This window comes from Neolamprologus multifasciatus, chromosome 5 (genome assembly GCF_963576455.1).
Source record: "Neolamprologus multifasciatus chromosome 5, fNeoMul1.2, whole genome shotgun sequence".
NCBI lineage: Eukaryota > Metazoa > Chordata > Actinopteri > Cichliformes > Cichlidae > Neolamprologus > Neolamprologus multifasciatus.
In genome coordinates, this window is record NC_140443.1 from 27,698,361 (window position 1) to 27,719,403 (window position 21,043).

At 40.9% G+C, this 21,043-nt stretch overlaps 1 protein-coding gene and 1 pseudogene across 1 annotated transcript; both read right to left on the reverse strand.

Moving 5' to 3' along the window:
- Positions 1–25: 25 nt before the first annotated feature.
- On the reverse strand, positions 26–4,046 carry psmd6 (proteasome 26S subunit, non-ATPase 6). Its single transcript, XM_085159935.1, has 8 exons — positions 3,762–4,046; positions 2,948–3,153; positions 2,393–2,538; positions 2,076–2,295; positions 1,881–1,989; positions 1,553–1,721; positions 322–399; positions 26–244 (listed from the first exon to the last, which is right to left on the reverse strand). The coding sequence occupies exons 1-8, from the start codon at positions 3,904–3,906 to the stop codon at positions 148–150; spliced, it is 1,170 nt and encodes a 389-aa protein (XP_085016061.1). The 5' UTR covers positions 3,907–4,046; the 3' UTR covers positions 26–147.
- Positions 4,047–6,108: 2,062 nt separating this feature from the next.
- Positions 6,109–21,005, reverse strand: LOC146518941 (solute carrier family 2, facilitated glucose transporter member 9-like; annotated as a pseudogene).
- Between the last annotated feature and the right edge of the window lie 38 nt (positions 21,006–21,043).

Sequence of the window (21,043 nt, forward strand, 5' to 3'; positions counted from 1 at the left end):
TAAAACAAACAGGTGATGCAATGTCAACAGTTAAACAAGTTTTATTATGTACACAACAGAAGAGTTACTTTGACAAACAAAAGTCTCAGTATGCCAAAAAAGAATAATACAAGCCCCTTGCTTTAATGAAGATGGCGGCCTCCGTGGTTACATGTTAATAACTCTTGACAGCTTCTGGACTCGGTTGAGAAGCAAGTCGCCCTTCTTGATGGTCTCCTGGTACTGCCAGTTTTTGCTATCCGGTCTGCATGCAAGAACAGGACAACATTTTAGTGCTCTGGGAATTACTCGAAGTATTGTGGTTTCAATGAGTTTCATTACCTGTTAGTTTCCACAATTTCATTAACTTTGTCAATTTTACAGTGGAGGCGGCCAGCAGCTATGAATCGGGACAGTTCCCTGTGGGAAGGAGATGGGCATATGTTGCGTTAGACTGGACCAAAAAAACCCAACACCAGCATTCCCTAAAATCTGAACAGGGAATTTGGACAATTTTATTTTGACAAATGGTTTCTGTGAATTATTTAGGAACTTAATGGTGACACAAATGTCCAAGAAATACTACAAGAACCAACTGCTTCCCTGTACCTTTATCATATGTAACAGGCATTAGGACCAACTAAATATTTCTCATGGTCAAAATATTCCTCCAACACTGAAATGAAGGCTTGGCTCATTTTACTGGTTCACTGTGATGCAATTCTCAGACTGCTTTGGTAAAACCTCTTCTGAAAAGATAACTTAGAACGACTTAGAACAAGCCACCAGTAAAATTTTAGACAATTATTCTCAGTTATAGGTCTTCAGTTTTAGTGCTGCCTGATTTAAGGGCAACTTTTGATTCTGTGAACCACTCCCACCCTTTTAAAGAAACTTCAGTTTTATTGGCCGTTCTGGTTTAGATTTAAAATGGCTTCATTCATGTTGTTAATCAAGAATTCTTCGTATGGAGGATCAATCATGCAACAGCTATAGAATTAACTGGGGTGTCCCTCAAGGTTTAATTTTAGATCCCTTGTTTTTCTTTTTCTTTTTAAACAATCTTCAAATACTATCCCTACGAAATGTCATCAGGAAACATAGCATTAACTCCCACATTCATGCTGATAACACCCACTTTTACATGATGACCATCGGCCTATAGACTCCTAATTATATTCCTGAGCAGAAGTAATTCGGATTTAGTAAGTTTCCAATGTACCATCCTGATAACTGTTCTAGACAGATGGTCCAGTTTGAATGTAACAATTTAAAGCACAAGTTATTCCAAGACACTAAACCTCATCTATATACATATACATCTTTTCAAGCATGTATATTATGTGATATGTACTTTGTTTTCTGTTTACAGTGTAATTTGTGCTTACTTTATATTTACGTGTTCAAAATAAAACAATCAAAGCATACCAAGAAAAATAAACTTGCACACTCAAAGACCCACAGTTAAGTTTTTCAGTGTTGCCTTCTTGCTGTATTGGCACTCAATAATATTTTCCAAATCTTGCAGAGTTACATAGTATATGCACAGGTGTTTAAAAACAAACAAACTCACTGGTCAATGAACTCTGTGCTGACACCAAATGCCTCAGCCATGTATCCCAAGGTAAGAGATCGGTAGGACTCTAGCAGCTGGCTGTAAGCCTGAATCCTCATCTCCCTCACGTAGTAGCGGTAGTGTGGGGCAAAGAGCCAGTCCTTCTTCATCTCCTGCTCCACCGTGGCTGTGGCACAAAGTTTCACATTTAATATTTACGTTTTCAGAATATGGCAAAGCACCAACACAAGCATAGATAATGGCTGTAAGTACAGTCCCTTCGCATTCAGATGTTTTCTTGAGAATACACACACACAAACAACAACAACAACAAAAAAAACCTCACCCAGGGACTGAAAGAAGACTGAGTAACGGCACTCGTAGAGTGAGAAAAGGTACTGGCGAACAGAGGGCAGACTGTGGAGCACCTCTAAGATCTCTGCTCCCTTTATAACCTACAGAGAAACATATTTAGTACATTTACCAGCAGACATGTTGCCAAGTTACACATCTTGTGAGCAGACACAAGCCTCTCTCCTACCTTTTCACGTAGGTCAGGCCTCTTGAGCGCAATCATGCAAACATAAACGGTGTAGGTAACAAACGTCTTGTAGTCCATGAGTTCGTAGGAAGTGAAGGTGGAGACTGTGTCGAGGAAGAGCTCAGCAGCTTGCTTGAAATCCCTGATGGCCACACAGTACAGGCCCTGGTAAACCTTCAGACGATTTCTCCTGTCCCAGTCTCCCCCCTCCTCGATAAGGCTGCGGTGAACAGAGATGCGCAGACAGATGAGTATTAAATAGGGGGGGAAAAAGCGCCGACAGATTTGTTTCAGAACAAAGCTTTAAGAGCCTTTACCTCTTGGCTTTCTCCGAGTTGCGTGTGATGAGATCACTATCCATATAAAAGAGGCCAATCCTCAGGAGGTAGAAGACGATGTCTAGTCTGTGACCCAGAGCCACAGTTTTGTCATAAGTCTTCCTGAATGCAGTTAGGGCGCCCTCCTGTGGTGACATCAGACAAGATCAGGCAATAGCCAATCTGTTACTTTTTGTACATATAACTTTGAAGTGGGCAATTGTGATAACCTTCATGCAAACAGCTCTAAGAGAATAAAGAGAAACAAAATTAAAAACTGTCATTTCCAGCAATTTAACTGCTGTAAACTTAGTGTTGACATCAAAGGGAAATGTCAACCCCTTTGCTGTGATATCTGGGAACTCCAAGGAGCAGCTATTGTTGGAGAAATTCTGAAAACTAAACTTTATTCAATATGTTTTACCCAAAACACTTAGAAGCAGATATGTGTTGTAGAGTGTCAGAACTAAAAAGATATTCCAACATGCACAGGCATTAACAGTGTTCATTTTCCTACCTGGAAACTTGAATATTCTGACTGCTCTGAAAACATACCTTGTCTCCAATTCTGATGAGATACTCTGCCTTGGCCATCATCGCGTCTCGGATCTCACTCTCTCCCAGGTTCTTCTCTGCATCCTCCAGCACATCATCCAGGCGCTTCAGCTCCTCCTCGTTGGCCTTTTTCATTTTACTCAGCAGGTCACTATCCAGTTGCCACTTCAGCTCCTTGCACAGACTCTCGTAATACGGCGCCATATCTGAAACACAGAAAGCACGGTGGTGTAAATCGTGAAACATCGCTAACATGGCTAACTTATGTGACTGGAGTTTGTTTTAGAACTTTTATGCTATTTGTGGCTTTTTTGCTGCACTTTTTGAAACTTATTCTTTTTAAACTGAATTGCTTATTGCACTGTAGAGGCTGGTGAGAAACAGTATTTCGTTTCAGGCTGGGTAACACCAAAATGACAATAAACGTCTTGAGTCTTAACACGTAGCGTACACCTTTTACGTCTCATATTAACGAACCGGGAAAGGATTTTAACATGACATCGCAAAGGTTGTCACCTTAGCTTAAGGGAAATGTAAAGGCTTAAAATACTGCATAGTTAATGTAAACTCTCTAACTTGGTAATGCTATGCAAAATAGACTACACAGTGAGTTCCCCAGTTGACGTCTTCTGTTATCGTTAGCTAGCATGCTAACTTTCCTGCGCTGCCCGTCATTTATAAGTTATTATTTTATACATTAGTCACATCTATGGAGCATTTATGTGCCCAGTGTCTTGATGAAGAGACAAAATCGTGCACTATGAGACTCGTGTTTCCAATGAAACAGCTTTTACTGGATGAAATGCTAACTCACTGTTAGCTTTGATAGCGTCCATGAGCTCCGTCTTCACTTTAGCATCCTGTCGGTGACCGTCCATTGTGAGCAGGAACTTCAGCTGTGCTATCCTCAGGTCGGGGTTCTTGGGAAGACCCTCTTCCTCTAGATTCTCTAACGGCATTTTCGGGCTAAATTATATAAACAAATGAACAAACTCAAGCCTTTCTTTGAGTAGACAAAGCCTACAACTACTCGCCTTTACGCTAGTGAACGATGACTACGGAAAACACTGGATTCTGCTGTTTCCGCCGCAGCAGCTGTCAGCAAGGGGAGAAAAGAGCGGTGACAGACTGAAAGCTAACAAGAGACTTAGAGAAGTGCTGCCCTCTGTTGGAGATTAGTGTGAACAACGCCACTGTTAATGTGCGATTCGTTAATAATATATCTAAATATTAAAGCTATATACACCATTCTTGAAAGTACTGACCATTTTCATCACTGTATTCACAATTTTGCTCTCACTGTAAACAAAATCCAAGTCAAAGTCAGCTTTATTTAAAAAAAAAAAACCATGTGTACAGATCCTCCACAGGAATTTTAAATTGCAATGCTCCCACGGCCCTCAGTGTACACTAAAACAACATAAAGATAAAAAGATAAAAATAAAATAAAAGTCTAAAGCGGGTGCAATAGGTGTCCTGGAGGGAGGGAAAAGAAACACCCACGATCCTCTCCGCTGCTCTCACTTCTCGTTTTATCAGCATGTGTAGCTTCCACAAACAGGAAGGGATACAGTGTAAACGTGAATGGGTGTGTTGTCAAGTTATATTACTTGTTAAGGCAAATATCTAATCAGCAACAGCTCAAGATGGAAGAAAGGTGATTTAAGTGACTTTGGTCTTGTTCGTGCCAGACATCAGAGGAGAATGGCCAGACTTGTTCAAGCTGATAAATAAGCAACAGCATCTCAAATAACTACTCATTTCAACCAAGGTATGTGGAAGAGCTTAACAGTATGCACACTACACATACTGAAGTTTAAACACCACACGGGGTGCCACTCCAGTCAACCTAGAACTGGAAATCATCTGGTCTTCATTTCTGCTTCAACATTCAGATAGTAGGCTCAAAATCTGGGGTAAACAACATAAAAATGTGCATTTGGACATGGGCAGGACCCCTTAGTAACAAAAGAGCATTGTTTAAATGCCACAACCTACCTGCAAAATGGTACTGACCATGTCCATCCCTTTATGACCACAGTGTACCCATCTTCTGATGGTTGTTTCCAGAATCATCTCAAACTGAACATGACACAGTCACCAGATCAGGCCAACAGAGCACCTTTGGGGTTTAGTGAAACATCATAAAGTGAGCCTTCCTTTCACTACGACGTTTTCTCTGAAGCGCTCCTTTTCTCCAACTTTGCTGTTGGCTAAACTAGTGGCATTTAAGAGCATAAAAGAAAAACTTTATGCATGTTCTCATTACTAGGATATGTATTTATGTTGGTGTTTGGGCATATGGAAAATTGCATAATGATATTATGCCATTACCTGATGATTACTTAATACTGCATCTTAGAATTGTAATGGAAGCCCATTATGCAGGTTAGTTGTTGTCAGAGGTGGGCAGTAACGCGTTACAAGTAACGCGTCACTGTAATCCGATTACTTTTTTCAAGTAACGAGTAAAGTAAGGGATTACTATTGAAAAAACGGTAATTAGATTACCGTTACTTTCCCGTAGGAACGCTGTGTTACTGCATTACTAAAACCGTGATTTTTTTGCGAGAATGTCTCATGACAGTGACGTAAGCAAGTGCGACTTTCGACTGACCGCTGCGGCACACCTGCACCAGGGTAAACCTCCGACTACCCTACTCCTGCTTTACAGGTGAAAATAGAGCAACAGGACCGCTAGTCTTTGACTTTATTTATTTTCTGCGGTGTTTTACTTGCATCTATTTGAAAGAGTGAGTGTAAACACACACAAAAAAATTATTTTATCTGCTGGCATGTGCAGAAAATAGGTTTAAATATTAAACAAATTTCTTCCAGTCAGAGAATGTTGCATATAATTAAAATTTTGCTTGATGCATAAAGTTAAAAGACTAAAACTAATAAAACAAGTTTTAAAAAGGGACTTTTCCATTTGATTACATTTTGTATGATGGGTTATGTAGAAAAAGTAGAACTGGGCTGAAAGATTTATTGCTTAATCACCTATTCAGGTTGTAAATTGTGTTTTTAAAAAGTAACTAAGTAACTAAGTAATTAATTACTTTTGAAAATAAGTAATCAGTAAAGTAACGGGATGACTTTTTTGGGGAAGTAATCAGTAATTAGTTACTGATTACTTTTTTCAAGTAACTTGACCAACACTGGCTGTTGTTAGTTGTAAAGAAACGTGGGCCAAGAAAAAACTTTGTACAGGATCTGATTGCACAACAGTCACCATTTATGGACAAACAGAAAATAGCAGAAGCAACTAAAAAGCAAAAACTGAAGTTAGAAAGATTCCAAATTTTGGGAATTGTAACATTGTTTAATGTCATTGAGAGTTATTTATTTGCAAAGCATGTTTTTTCCACAGTCATTCAATCTTGTCCTGAAAGAAAAATTGTTTTTTTCCCTCATGTTTTTTGCTGTAGCTATACGTGGTCCTCATCACAACCTGGTCTCTGTTCTCGTTTCCTCTGCAAAGGATTTCCCACAGACAGTGATGGCTTTAAACTCCTCTGAGATCTCCAGCAAGGTCTTGCCTTTAGTCTCAGGCAAAAGGAAGAAGGTATAAAGACTACCCAGCATGCAGGCAGAGGCAAACAGCAAAAATAAGTACGAGCTGAGAGCATCCTGGGAAAGAAATGACATTCATGATTTCAACATAACATATAGATCCCTGTGGGTGTTATAGTGTAATGCGCTGCTTATTTTCAGTTTGGTCGTACGTACAATGAGGAATGGAAAGACCAGGCCCATCACTGCAAACATAAACCACTGCTGCAGCCCTGTGAGGACGAGTGATGCTATTCGATTAGACTGAATGAAGAGCTCACTGTTGAGCGTTGCTGTGGCTCCTCCTGTGAGAATCAGAGAAAGAACAGGGAATTGATTTTGTTATCTTTGCATATAGACACGTTTTCCATAACCGCTACAGGTGTGATGTACTGGATACTAAAAACGTTAAGCTACATATGTATAAGTGCTTTACCCTTACCAGGTCCTCCACAATAGAACATGATGAAGACAACCATCAAACTCACAGTAATGTATGGAACCCAGTAGCTGGAATCCTGTGTGAAAGACAGTTTTAAATGCATATATTTGATTTTGCATCAGATTAATTTCTATATTTCTGCCTTTTATCATCACAGCAGTGATAGCTTATACACATTTTCCCCTTTATGAAACAGGTCATCTTCAGTCATATTGCCAATATTGTTACTAGTGTACTTTCCAGTGAAGGCTACACAGACAGTTGTTGTCCCAACCGTCACAGACATATACACCTCCAGATGCAGGGAGAGGCCTACCTGTATCATGAAGGACCCCACTCATCAAGCACACACACTCTTTGTCCTGCTCCCCTCAGGCAGGAGGCTGAGGAGCATTAAATGCAAAACTACTAGACAGAGAAACAGCTTCATTCCAGAAGCTGTGAGACTTCTCAATGCATAAATGGACAAGAACTGTTATACTAATGATACTTTACTGACACCATCACTTTATAATGCTGGTCATCATGCCCTCTTGCTGCTAAAAGATTTATACCTATATTTCTATATTTATACTCCATACTGGTACTCAGGTTGTTGCACTCTACTTATATTGTATTATTTCATTACTTGCTATTTGTTAGTTGTGTTTTTTTAGTTTCTTCGTTATTCTGTTTCTTTTCGCTTCTATGGATAACCGGGACCGTGTGTACGTAATTTCATTCCACCTCATGTAAACATGTGTTGCAAATGAAAATAAAAGGGGAGAGGAGGGAAGTGACGGACAAGGTAAGCGACTCATGTTGTAACTGATGTCAGACGCCGGAGATTTTGGCGGAAAATTAAAGCGAATGGTAGTTTAGATTTGAAAATATTCCTTTAAGCTTCAGTATTACCAAATACACTTATCAATTGTCTTATAACTAACAACATTTGTCTAAATCATCTCCAACACCCTGGAGAACAACAGGGAGAGTTTGGAGGCTCTCCAAGATTACATTGATCAGTGCTTCCAGGATCTCGTGATGAAGAAGGTCCAGAGTGCAGCTTCCCCGGCCAAATCTGAGACGCCGTCGTCGAAAAGACTTCGCCCGGCAGATTCCCCCGGCACAACCTCGCCAGCCGGCAAAGATATTGTCGACATACTGGAGTCAATCGACCAACGATTGTCCAGTTTTGATGCAAGGCTGTCCTTGGTGGAGATTCTTCACCAGGAATTTAAATCCTTGCGAGAATCCCTGGAGTTCAGCCAGCAGCAGGTGGAAACGCTCGCTGCCACGCTAAGGGAATTGGTGAAATGTCCCACAGACAATGTTACTCAGCTAAAAAAATAAAAGAAACAGTTATTGATCTACAAGCTCGTAGCATGCGTGATAATCTGATATTTTCTGGTATTCCAGAAGCCGCTGGAGAGGACGCGGAGACTACAGTAAAAAGCTTCATGGCAGGGAATTAAAAGGAACTTCAGCATGAACGACCAGTTTCCCAAAGAGATCCTGGAACAACGCAGGGTCCTCATCCAGAAGGGCTCCCGCGCTGTCATTGCTGTGGATGGACAGCTCCACCGCAACCCCAACATCACTCCGTGGCTGTATTAACTTCACACCAGATATGAATCCGCTACACCCTTTCCCTATCCACTCACACTAACTTGCCTTAACATCTGTTTAACTTACTGGTATCAAATCGCATCTTAAGTGTGATATGATAGCAGAATTAACACCGTCACTCTCCGTCAATGGTTTGATTGGAATGTTTCTGTTTTTTTTCTTTTCCTTCTCGTTTTTTTCTCTCTTTTCCCCCCTCTTGTTTTTATGCTGCTCACCCTTGTCCTTGGTTTCTTTCTTTATTTCTTTCACTGCTTCGATCACCTGCTTCCACACTCATCCACAAACAACATCCTTTATTTCGACACATACGCACTGCACGATAACGCACAGTCATGCGCTCAACGGCAGCACATTTACATCAATCAGACAGCGCACACAGACCTACAGGATACACACACTTAAGCCAAGCCTACTCATATTAGTAAATATGCACACACATAGTCAGACTCAGGGAGCATCTCGCCACACATTTTTTCTCTCTCTCCTTCTCTTTATTTATGAACAAGTGATGTATTCTCTCCACCTGTCTAAGCGACACACACAGCATACACCCCTAGTTATACACAGACATCTATGGGTGCACTAAGGTTTGTTACATGGAATATAAATGGAGCTGGCTCCAGAGAAAAGAGGTTAAAAATATTTAACCAACTCAAAAAACTACAGGCAGATGTTTACAAGAGACCCACAGACCTCTTAGAGGTTCGAATGAACTTAAAACACCTGAGTTTCCTAATGTGTTCTCAGCTTGTTATAATTCTAGACAAAGGGGAGTAGCAATTCTAATACATAAAAATATTAATTCCACAGTACTCGATATAGTTATAGATCCAGAGGGCAGATTCTTAATCATTAAACTATCTATACTTGATAAAAAGCTATGTATTGTAAGTGTATATGGTCCAAATGTTGATGATCCCTCATTCTTTCACGTTTTTTTCAGTGCACTCTCTGAACACTTAGATGGCACACTTGTTCATGGAGGCGACCTCAACCTTGGACTAAATGAAGAAATGGATAGGCTCAATACAGCAGTCACTCAGCGTAATTGGCAATCCACAAATATAATCAAACAGTATATGAGCGACTTTGGTCTTTGCGATGCATGCCACTCCCTTCACCCCACCAGTAAGGAATATACTTTTTTTCTCACATGTTCATCACTCCTACTCTCGTCTGGATTATTTTTTAATCAGCAGCTCACTGCTGAGCGACATTTCAGACACTGAGATTCACCCTATAGCTGTCAGCGATCATGCCCCTGTATCTTTAACACTAATGCACAAGAATAATACTACGCCAAGTAAAAACTGGAGATTTAATACATCACTACTTAAAGATGAAGACTTTATTAAATATTTTAAAAAAGAGTGGACTTCATATTTAGACTATAATGACACTCCCGGAACATCAGCTTCTGTTCGATGGGAAGCAGGGAAAGCTGTGATGAGAGTTAAAATAATTTCTTTCTCATCACATAAAAAGAAAAAAGAAAACAAAAATATTCAGGAATTAGAAAAAAACATCAAATCAGTAGAAGAAGCCTACGCGTCCCACCAAGATCAGGAAACATTGAACAAAATACGCAAAACAAAACTAGAATTAAATGAGATAATTGATAAAAAAACAAAATTCTTAGTACAAAGACTACGCTTACAAAATTATGAACATGGTAATAAATCCGGTCAATTTCTAGCAAACCAGCTAACAATAAAGAAAAAACAATTATATGTGCTGTTCAAGATTCATCTGGGAACAAAATATATGACCCGAAACAAATAAACAACATTTTCAGGGATTTCTATAAAACGTTGTATTCACCACAAATAAACCCATCTAAAAAGGAAATTGATCAGTTTTTGGACAACATAACTCTTCCAAAATTATTAGACACTCAAGCAATGGCATTGGATTCGCCACTGACATCAGGTGAACTCCAGGAAGCCCTGATAAGTATGCCCAATAATAAGGCTCCAGGTCCAGACGGCTTTCCTGCAGAATTCTACAAAGAATTCTGGACGATTCTAGCACCAGTTTTCTACAGAACGTTGCTGGAAATCAAAGAAAAGGGCAGACTTCCATCAAATATGAATTCTGCAAACATTAATCTCCTGCTAAAACCAGGCAAAGACCCTGTATATCCCTCAAGCTATCGTCCAATATCCCTTATAAATGTAGACCTTAAAATAATCTGCAAAGCTATCTCAAAGAGACTGGAGAAAATAACCCCCCTCTTAATTCATCCTGACCAAACTGGTTTCATAAAAGGTAGGCACTCATCAACAAATACACGTAGATTACTTAATTTGATAGACTACTCATACAGTAAAAACCTTGAAACTACAATATTTTCTTTAGATGCAGAAAAAGCATTTGACAGAGTTAACTGGAAATTTCTATTTGCAACTTTACACAAATTTGGTTTTGGATCCTCTTTCATTAACTGGTTAAAAATATTATATAATTCCCCAACAGCTTGTGTCAGAACAAATGACCAGATGTGCTCCAGCTTCTGTCTCCTGAGGGGCACCAGGCAGGGATGTCCACTCTCCCCTTCACTGTTTGCAATTTTTATTGAACCACTAGCAGAAGCAATTAGACAGAATTCAGTAATTAAGGGCATAAAATGCAAGAACATGGAACATAAAATCAGCCTTTATGCGGATGATGTGTTACTCTTTCTCCAAAATTCACAAACCAATATCTCTGGGGTGATTGAATTGATAAAGTCTTTTGCAAGAATATCAAATTACTCAATTAACTGGTCAAAATCTACAGTCCTTCCGATTAATTGCTCCTTCCATAATTCCTCTTCTACACCACTGCAATCGGGAAACATAAAATATTTAGGTATTAATGTTTCTCCCAAGCTTGCAGATCTAACTAAATTAAACCATATCCCACTTTTTAAAGAAAGTAGAAGGTGATCTGGCTAGGTGGAAATATCTACCCATATCACTTATGGGAAGGGTTGCCGCTATAAAAATGATGGTCTTACCAAAAATAAATTATTTATTCTCAGTGATCCCAACTAAACCGCCACAAGATTGGTTCAGATCTCTAGATTCATGTATGTCCAAATTCCTTTGGAAAAATAAACCCCCACGTATAAGCTTAAAAACACTACAAAAGACCAAGGATAAAGGAGGATTAGAACTACCTAACTTTCAGCACTACTTCTTAGCCAACAGGCTTCAATTTATCTCAGGATGGCTAAAACATACCCTCTTAGATGAACCTTGGCTAGATGTAGAACAAGCACTTTGCAATAATCTAGAGATTTCAGATCTACCATTTATCAGCTCAAACATCCAACGACATGAATGCGTCAAAAGCATCAGCTCTTCTCTGACAGCATGGTGGGAGTTTCTAAAATTGACGGAGTCTTCATTAATTCCATGCAAACGTACACCTATCTGGAACAACCCTGACATATTACAAAACAATAATATGATAAACTTTTCAGATTGGAGTGGTAAAGGAATCAAATATTTAGAACATATACTAGAAGGAACAGAATTTATTTAATTTGACAGACTAGTTACACAATATGGGATCAACAAGAAAAGATTTTTAGAATATCAACAAATTAAATCCATAGTAAAAAAAGAAATTTAAACCGGGTCAAGTTGAACTACAAACACCACCAAGTGTGGTTCAATTTCTTACTCTTAAAACCCCCAAATTACTATCCAAAATATACAGAATGCTTTCTAAAACGGATAAATCAATGTCACTTCCTATTGCAAAATGGGAAGCGGATTTATCAGTTAACTTAGACCAAAACTTCTGGTCTCAGATTTGCTTAAAAACCTTTCATCTAATTAGAAATCCCAGTCTTCAATTAATTCAATACAAAATACTACATAGAGTGCACTATACAGGTCATCGGATGTTCAAGATGGGTTATACGTCTACCAACAACTGCTCACACTGTCAAACCAATACACCGGACAATTATATCCACGCTCTTTGGTTCTGTCCACCAGTTCAGAAGTTTTGGCGCGAGATATGTGAAGACTTATCAAAGTGTCTGAAATGTAACATTCCAACTTCCCCTTTAGTGTGTTTGTTGGGCAGCTTAGATAATGTCACTACAGATAACAATATAGCCCATATGGTTTTCACTGCCCTATGCATAGCTAAGAAAACAGTCCTCATGAACTGGAAAAATAAAAATAATCTTAATTCTAACCAATATAGAAATTATCTATTAGATTACATTAGTCTCGATACAGCCTCTGCCACCACATCAGATCAATTGCTCTGGGCTCCTTTGATTAGCTCCATCACCTAGTGGGGGTGGGGGGTCATAGTTTGGTCCCACCTTCACTGTTGTGATTGGTGTGGGGGTAGGGACATGCTTGGGGCGTCGGGGGGTTCCCCAGGAGCATCTTCCTTGGGGGGCTCAACCCGGGGTAGCGGTCATGGCCTATTAAGGGCTCTGTTGGCTCTTAGGTGACGGTGTCCTCGTGGCTGCGTGCAGCGGGGCTAGGGGAGGGTCTGTGCTGACGGACGTGGGTTACTGACCTGGTAGCCTGGCTGCCCCTGGGTGGGTCCGGGATGGGCGTGAGGTTCTGGGGGCGCTCCGTCTCTGGGCTGGGGCCCTGGCCGAGCCTCGGGGTCTTGGGTCCTGGTTAGTATGTTGCTGGGGTTTTGGGCGGGTGGGTGTATGGGGTCCGGCCCTGGCACAGGGTGCCGCCAGTGCATCGAGCCACCTGCGGGGCTCTTCAACTGGTGGGAGAGGTTGTTACACCTTGCAGGAGCTCTCGTCTATTCAGGAACCCACTCTGCAGGAGGGGGAGATACAGGAGAGGTGGAGGAAGATCTCAGCCTGGGCGTCTATTGTCTTGTGTAGTCTGGAAGATGAGTGGATGACGGGGTGGGTGCAGTTTTCTCTGTGGTGGGGTCAGGTGGGCTGTCCCAGGCTCTGCGGGGCCGGACGGCGCTGCTGTTCTGGGCCTACTGGGGTCAGCGGGGAGGGGTCACTTGCCCCTCCCTTCCTTCCCTCCCCATCTCCAGCTGCCTCCCTCCTCCCGCTCCACCACGATCACCCACACATGCAGGGCCTTGGGGTAAAGGTGTGTCACCAGGGTGCAGTGGAGGCATCCCCCCCTCTGTCCCCTTCTGGCTGCCTGTGCCTCAATTTTATCTCACAACTTAGACATTCACATTACTCACACTCTCATAACACATACATATAGGATCTTGGGGGTGGGCACGCTACACGGACTCCAAATTACCATCAGGGTGTACACCTCACCCCTGGCGTCGTTGCCCACCTCTCAATTTTAAATACACGTAGACACTGAGGGCTATCAGGAGGGGCTATGCGCTTACCTGCTGCTCTCTGGCAGGTAGCTCCATGCCCTCCTGGGTTTTAAATGCACCTTAGAACACATATGCATCAACACTACATATGAGCGGGCGGAGGGAGGTTTGGAGTCTTCTCACAACCCCGTTCTCTGCGACCTGCTGGAGCGGGGGGGCCAGGAGGAGGAGTTGGCCATCCAACTGGGTCTGGAATGTGGGGCCTCCCTGCTGCTGCGGAGTCGGGGCGGTCTGCTTCTCCCCACCGCAGGGAAAAGGGTAACACCACCTGGGTGTGGGTGCAGTTTCCCCCTCCAGGGGCAAGGGTACCTAGACCCGGTTCTTAGAGTACGCTTGGGGAGTGTGATTGTGTGTACAGTGTCTCTCTATGTCTGTCTCCACGTTGGTTGAGTGTTGAGTAATTGCATATGAGAACATGAGGGTGGGAATGGATGTTTGTTTCTGTGTGTGCCTGTTTGTCTGTGTCTATATATCAGGTTGGGCATCAGACACCACCTCTCTGGGGACATCTCAGGCCCTCTAAGGTATGGAGGCCTATCTCCCCCCACCACTTCCCCTGCCGGTGGCAGACGCCCTCAGACATCGGTGCGTTGGTGGTTCTTTGTGTCCGGGGATGGGCGCCCAGGTACACACCGGCTCACTCCTTGGTGGCTGCTTATCGGGGCCTGGAGCCTGGGGCTCACTAGGGCCACTTTGGGGGGTGGGGTGCCCTCGGCCTCTCGGCCTGGGGCTCGGTCACTCTGGCACAGCTGGCTGCCGGCGGAGCTCATGGGCACGTCACTGCAACCCCCTTGGCTTCTGCTCCGCGGCTGCTGAGTGACCCCTCATTTGGGACTCTCCTCAGCTCTTTCTGGGATAGTGGCGCGATTGCCCCTCTGTTGGTCTTCCTTGGTCTCTTGTGTTCTGCGGGCCTCTGGGTGTCTGGAGTCTTGATCTCCTCCATACCTGCTTCATGCCCTGGAGGACGGGGCTGTGGCTCCCCACACCCTCTAACAGATCATTACATGTAGGAACCTTTTAAAAACAAGCGCGTTCATGCTCACAGGTGTACTCACGGGTGCTCACACACACAAACTACACCCTTTTTGGCTCCTACTTCAAAGCACACTGTGCGCTGTCGCATGTTTAATATTTAGTATTTACTGGTATATTCCCATATATCATCGTGATGTTGTTTATTGTATTGCTCTCGTTTACTTCTGCTTGTTTTCTTTTTTCTTTCTCAACAGGTGATCCAGGTGATTGATATATATTGAAATGAATGAAATATATTGAATGAAATATATATATTTTTTGTCTGCTTATTTAGTTGTTTTTTGTTTTTTTGCCCTTTATCCCCGTCCCTCTTCTCCGCTGTTTTTTCCCCCTCTTCCTTTCTAACTTTTCTTTTCCTCATTCAAGTCTTTCCCGTATCTAGCAAGTGAAAATAAAAAATGGATAAAATAAACAATAAAAGGTGAATCAAATAGACCATTACGGCAAGGCTGGGATGGTCAATTTGGTAAAGTATATCCGTTGGGCATCTTTCTTTGCCTTTAGACAATAATTCTGATGGCAAAAGAAGCAAATGGGACAGGCAAAAAAAAAAAAAAAAAAAAAGAGCAAATGAAAATAAAACTTCCTTGATCCTTGATCTTGACGAGTAGAAACGGTGTCATCTGTGATTTTCCAGTCTTTAGGTTTTGTTTATGTGCCTCCCTGTGTTACGTGTTATGCCCACTCTGTGCCTTCCTGTGCCAACGTTTCAGGTCTCTGTGTTCTCTGTCTTCTTTGTTATCCTTGCTTCTGTGTTCTTGTATTTCCTGTTTTACTTTGAAAGTCCGTGTCCTATGTCAGTGTATTCTGTTTTGCTTCTTCCCTGTCTCATCACTTCTAATTAGGTTCAGCTGTATCTCCCTCCTATTCAATTTAATTCAATTCAATTTTATTTATATTGCACCAAATTACAACAACAGTCAACTCAAGGAACATCCTGTTTGCATTTCCATCGTCACCTTGTGTGTATTTATTGTGTGTGCTTCCCTTTGTCCCTTGTTGGTCCGTCTGCTTGTTTTCTTCCATGTTGCCTCTGTATTTCTTCCGTCAGCTTTACCCGCATTTCCTGGTCTCTCTTTTCTGGCCTCTGGTTTCCGCCCTCAGGTTATATGTTTATGCATAGTTTTTCCCAGTTTAGGTTTTGCTTAGTTTTCTCTGTTCCACCTGTTTGTAGTTTTTGTTCAGCTGTCCATAAAGGCTCATTTTTTGTTATCATCCACCCTCGTCTCCGTTTGCCTGCACTTGGGTCCTCAATCTCTTCACACACCTGACATTTGTTGTCTTTAACAAATCAACTGTTTTTGTTTTGCTTTGTTTACATTGCTTTTACTTTTATTAATATTATGTTGCCCACCACTGGTAATGGTTTACCTGCAGGTTGAGTGTGACAGTGACAAAAATCCAGCAAGCAGACATGACACCGTAACCGCCGAACACCAACGGTCTTCTCCCTGTGAGGTCAATGAGAAGACCCTGAAATTGAGGAAGGGAGAAAATAATGACAGACTTGTCATAAGGAGATTGTCTCTAATAGTGGAAATGAAAGGATGTATACACTTAAAATGCTCATTTACACAGATGAGCTCAGGCACAGACTGAGTGTTTGCTTACACAGGTGAGCGAGGTGAGAATTTCAGCCACTCCAAGACCGAGAGTGATATAGCGGATCTTCTTCTTTGGTATACCTGCCTCCAGGAAGATGTCATAAGTAAAGGTACTAATCTGGGAACAAAAGAGGCACTATTAGGCTATAAACAGTCAGCATGAAATCTGATTTATATATTAGTCTATTCTGTTGATAGAAACTTGATATGGAAGGAACAATGAAGTCTCATACATACAGATATCAATAGATATATTGATCTGTAGTTATACAGATATATCATGTATGCATGTGTGTGAACCTCCAAAAGTCACAAAATTGTTGTAATGTATCATTTTGCAATTTAGCAATCCTATATCATATTGTATCATATGGTATTATACTAATACTATATGGTATTGTTCATACTGTAGACATGCCCGACAGCTGGTTGCAACAGTAGATGATGGAGATGGTGATGACCTGCCACCGGACAGTCCTGTCTCTCAGCAGCTGCAGAAGGCTCACTGGTGGGGCTGCTTCAATGGCTGCCTGCTCAGTCAACATCTCATCCATTTCTTGTTGGTAGTCACCTTGGCCCCACAGACTCTGGAGAGCTGAAACCAGAAAATCCCAAATCACGGAGGGGATAAGAACTGAAAAATGTGCAACTTTGCTCAAATACAAAACACACAGGGACTGATTGACTTGTAATTTCGCAAGACTATCATTTATCTTTAACTAGTATGTGTTTGTAGAACACATTTTCATAAACATCTGGGGTCGTGTTTGATACATAAACTGCGCAAAGCTACTAACCTTTTTTGCATGCCTTATCATCACCTTTCTCTATGAGTAAATATCTTGGCGTCTCAGGAAAAAAAGGCAACATCACAATCTGAACAAAGGAGAAAGTGCAGCGACACTAAGGAGAATGTTCCACGTGTCCTCGTGGCCAAGGATCTCGCTGAAAAATCAAAATGAAATGTTGTGTTTAATTTCTAATCTATTGTCATAATATGCTGCAGTAGCTTTTGACAATGGGTTAAAGCCCATTTTACTTTTTCATATCAACTTCAGGTGCTTACCTTAACCCAAACGTCTGTCCAGACACTTTCCCGAGTGACATAAAAGTGGCTGAGGTCAGAGTCACCATCCCTCTTATCTTTCTGGGTGAAATCTCCCCAAGATATATTAAGTGAGCGTTCATTCCCAAGCCTGCAGGTCACATAAGGCAAGCATGGTGAGTATAGGTGATGAAAACATATTAATAAGGAGTCTGTAGAATATGGCAACTTACCTGCTGAGTAACCAAACAGAAATCTTGCCACAATGATCATTTCGAAAGAGTTGACATTTTTACTTGCCAGCATGAATCCTGCTGCAAGAACAGCAATGAAGCTGTTGCAGATCATTGCCTTTTTTCTGAAGAAGGAAAACTCATCACTTCAGGTCTCCTTAGGCTATACAGCTTGGTACAACATCTGTCTTCATACTCACCTTCCCAGCAAGTCTGAGATAAATTTGACACCGATGGCACCTAAGAGTCCCCCGACAGCAAACGTGGAAACAATAAGAGACCAGATCATTGTGACCGTCTGTGGATGTGGAGGCTCTCTGTATCTGTCATACCAGCTGCTGTTGATGAAGCGCTGGATGTACTGTGGAGATAAATCTAAACTGTTATTAAATGTGATCCAGATAATCGAGACAGAATGGAGAAGAAATGATAGAGGCGACGTGTCTCACCGGCGAAGGAGAACTCAGTCCAGTGATATGGAAGCCGACCTGAAAGCTTCCTCCTAATCCCAAAACAAGGATGAGGAATAGAGCGTTGCCATGGGTCTGAAGTAAAGGAGAGAAATCCGATGAATCACTTTTATAAATGTGTTTACTATCACCTGTAAAGATGCTGCCTATATTTTTAAAGTCACAGTCAAACTTTTGGAGAACGGGTATTAACAAAGATTTCAAACGTGTTTAAATGAGTGAGAAAATCTAGATTTTAAAATTGGATTTACTGATTTTTTTTTTAAACACAAGTTGTGAATAAAACAAAGATTAGATTAGACTTAGGTTTACCCTGTCTGATTAATAAACTGTAACTGTTTCATTTCTAGATGTAGCTGTGTCTGAAAATTCACAGAAAAACAATAATGATCACCTTTTTTTTAATCTTTTCATGATCACACCTAAGTCATGGATTGTAATCATGTAAATTTTAGCTCAGTGTCATGTTAGTTGTACCAGCGAAATAGTTTAATAATTGAGAGAGTAGTGTGACTCAGCTGAAACTGTGGTTTAGATAACTCCCCTGAGTTCAGGAAATAAAAAATTTGTAAAAATAAATAAGTAAAATTGAAAAGAAAATTACCAGCATTACGCATAACATTAGACATGTGCAATGTGACAGATTTGTCACGAAACATTTTAACAGAAACGTAAATTTTTTTTATACATTTATATATATATATACTATATTTAAAATCCACATGTACATATTTACAATACATATATTAACTTTTATGGCGCAAATATAAGAAGAATCTTACCAGCTGCTGAAACAAAGTTTCCATTCTCTTGATACACGGACCTTAACAGCACATATGTCCTAACAGTGGGGACACAGTTTAGTGTTTCACCCTGCTTATTATTAACTTTTCAGAAATAAAGTAACTTGGTGTCATCACACCACCCTGACAATCACTGGATCATTTCTAACTTGCAGCTATTTCAGACTGAAAACAATATAAACTGAATGAGTTCACAGTCACACGCAAGCTAATGTATAGATTTAACCATAATGTCAAATAAGGACATTATCAGTACATTTTGTGCACAACACTGGTGCTGCATATGTTTTTATAAGTGATTCGTCCTATTGCCAGTAGCTTGATTTATGTTTTTCTCTCTGTTCCTGTTTCTTCCTATTCTTCTTATTTAAATCACGTGGAAAGATAAACTCTATTATTATCAGACCAGCAGAGTTTAGACGTAGACTAAGAACTGTGGCTGTCTATGAACATTTGAAAAAGGAATACACTCAATAAATAAAAGCAAACACTGCTAGCTATGATTAGCACTGGAAAAACTGTTGAATCTCCATCCTATAGAAGAAGAAATTACTTTTGGGTCTTCCTGTAATAATAACAGGCCACAATGGTAGGTAGCGTTGCGCACTTTGACACAATCCCAAAGAGATCCGTATATCCTCCTAGAATCAATGCTGGGAGCTTTTACATGTTAGTTACATGTGTACACTACTACACTATGGAGCAAATGTTGAATCTCCAGCTTATACTTAAGCAGTTTGTATTTTTCATTTTAAAATCTACAGTTTTGTGTCAACTAACAAGCAGATTTGTCATCTGCATTTACATTTAAAAAAATCCAGGTAGCCAAAATGTGCAAAATATTCTTTAAGGCAGGCTGACATTGTGACTGACATGTTGGTTTTCTATGAGTTTGCAGTGTCTCACACTTTCATAGTCAGACTCAGCCACTCAATCTATTATGCCTGGTTTCAAAGCACCAATATGGCTACTTCATGATGTCCATCCTTTATGTACAGTCTACAGCTGGCATATGAATACTTCAATGACATTACCTGTCACAATAGTTGCATGGTGGTGGCTGTAGCTCAGGTGGTGGAGCGGTCGCCTGCTAATCGGAAGCTTGGTGGTGCGATCCCTCCAGTCTGCATGCCAAATATCCTTGGGCATGAGAGCCACCCCAAGCTGGTCTCCAATGCTTCTATCAGATGATAAATAGCAAGAGTTTAGAAAAAAAAGTGCTTTTGTGAATGAGGCAAGTCCATTTACCACTACCATTTGAATTTTAATGAAATACTCCATCATGGACTATTGAAACAAGACGCTGCAGCTCATTACAGGAATAGATTCTTTAGTTATTTAGCAAAAGATTTTGGAGATTAGTGTGAACAACGCCACTGTTATTGTGCGATTCGTTAATAATATATCTAAATATTAAAGCTATATACACCATTCTTGAAAGCACTGACCATTTTCATAACTGTATTCAAAGTTTTGCTCTCACTGTAAACAAAATCCAAGTCAAAGTCAAAGTCAGCTTTATTTAAAAAAAAACAACAACACGTGTACAGATCCTCCACAGGAATTTTAAATTGCAATGCTCCCACGGCCCTCAGTGTACACTAAAACAACATAAAGATAAAAAGCTAAAAATGAAATAAAAGTCTAAAGCGGGTGCAATAGGTGTCCTGGAGGGAGGGAAAAGAAACACCCACGATCCTCTCCGCTGCTCTCACTTCTCGTTTTATCAGCACGTGTAGCTTCCACAAACAGGAAGGGATACAGTGTAAACGTGAATGGGTGTGTTGTCAAGTTATATTACTTGTTAAGGCAAATATCTAATCAGCAACAGCTCAAGATGGAAGAAAGGTAATTTAAGTGACTTTGGTCTTGTTCGTGCCAGACATCAGAGGAGAATGGCCAGACTTGTTCAAGCTGATAAACAAGCAACAGCATCTCAAATAAACTACTCATTTCAACCAAGGTATGTG

Coding starts and splice junctions, on each gene's coding strand:
- psmd6 (XM_085159935.1), bottom strand. CDS start 3,906: ATGCCGTTAGAGAATCTAGAGGAAGAGGGTCTTCCCAAGAACCCCGAC. Junction 1,990..2,075: donor GGCCTGACCTACGTGAAAAG/GTAGGAGAGAGG, acceptor GTTTCTCTGTAG/GTTATAAAGGGAGCAGAGAT. Junction 1,722..1,880: donor AGTCTTCTTTCAGTCCCTGG/GTGAGGTTTTTT, acceptor TTTGTGCCACAG/CCACGGTGGAGCAGGAGATG.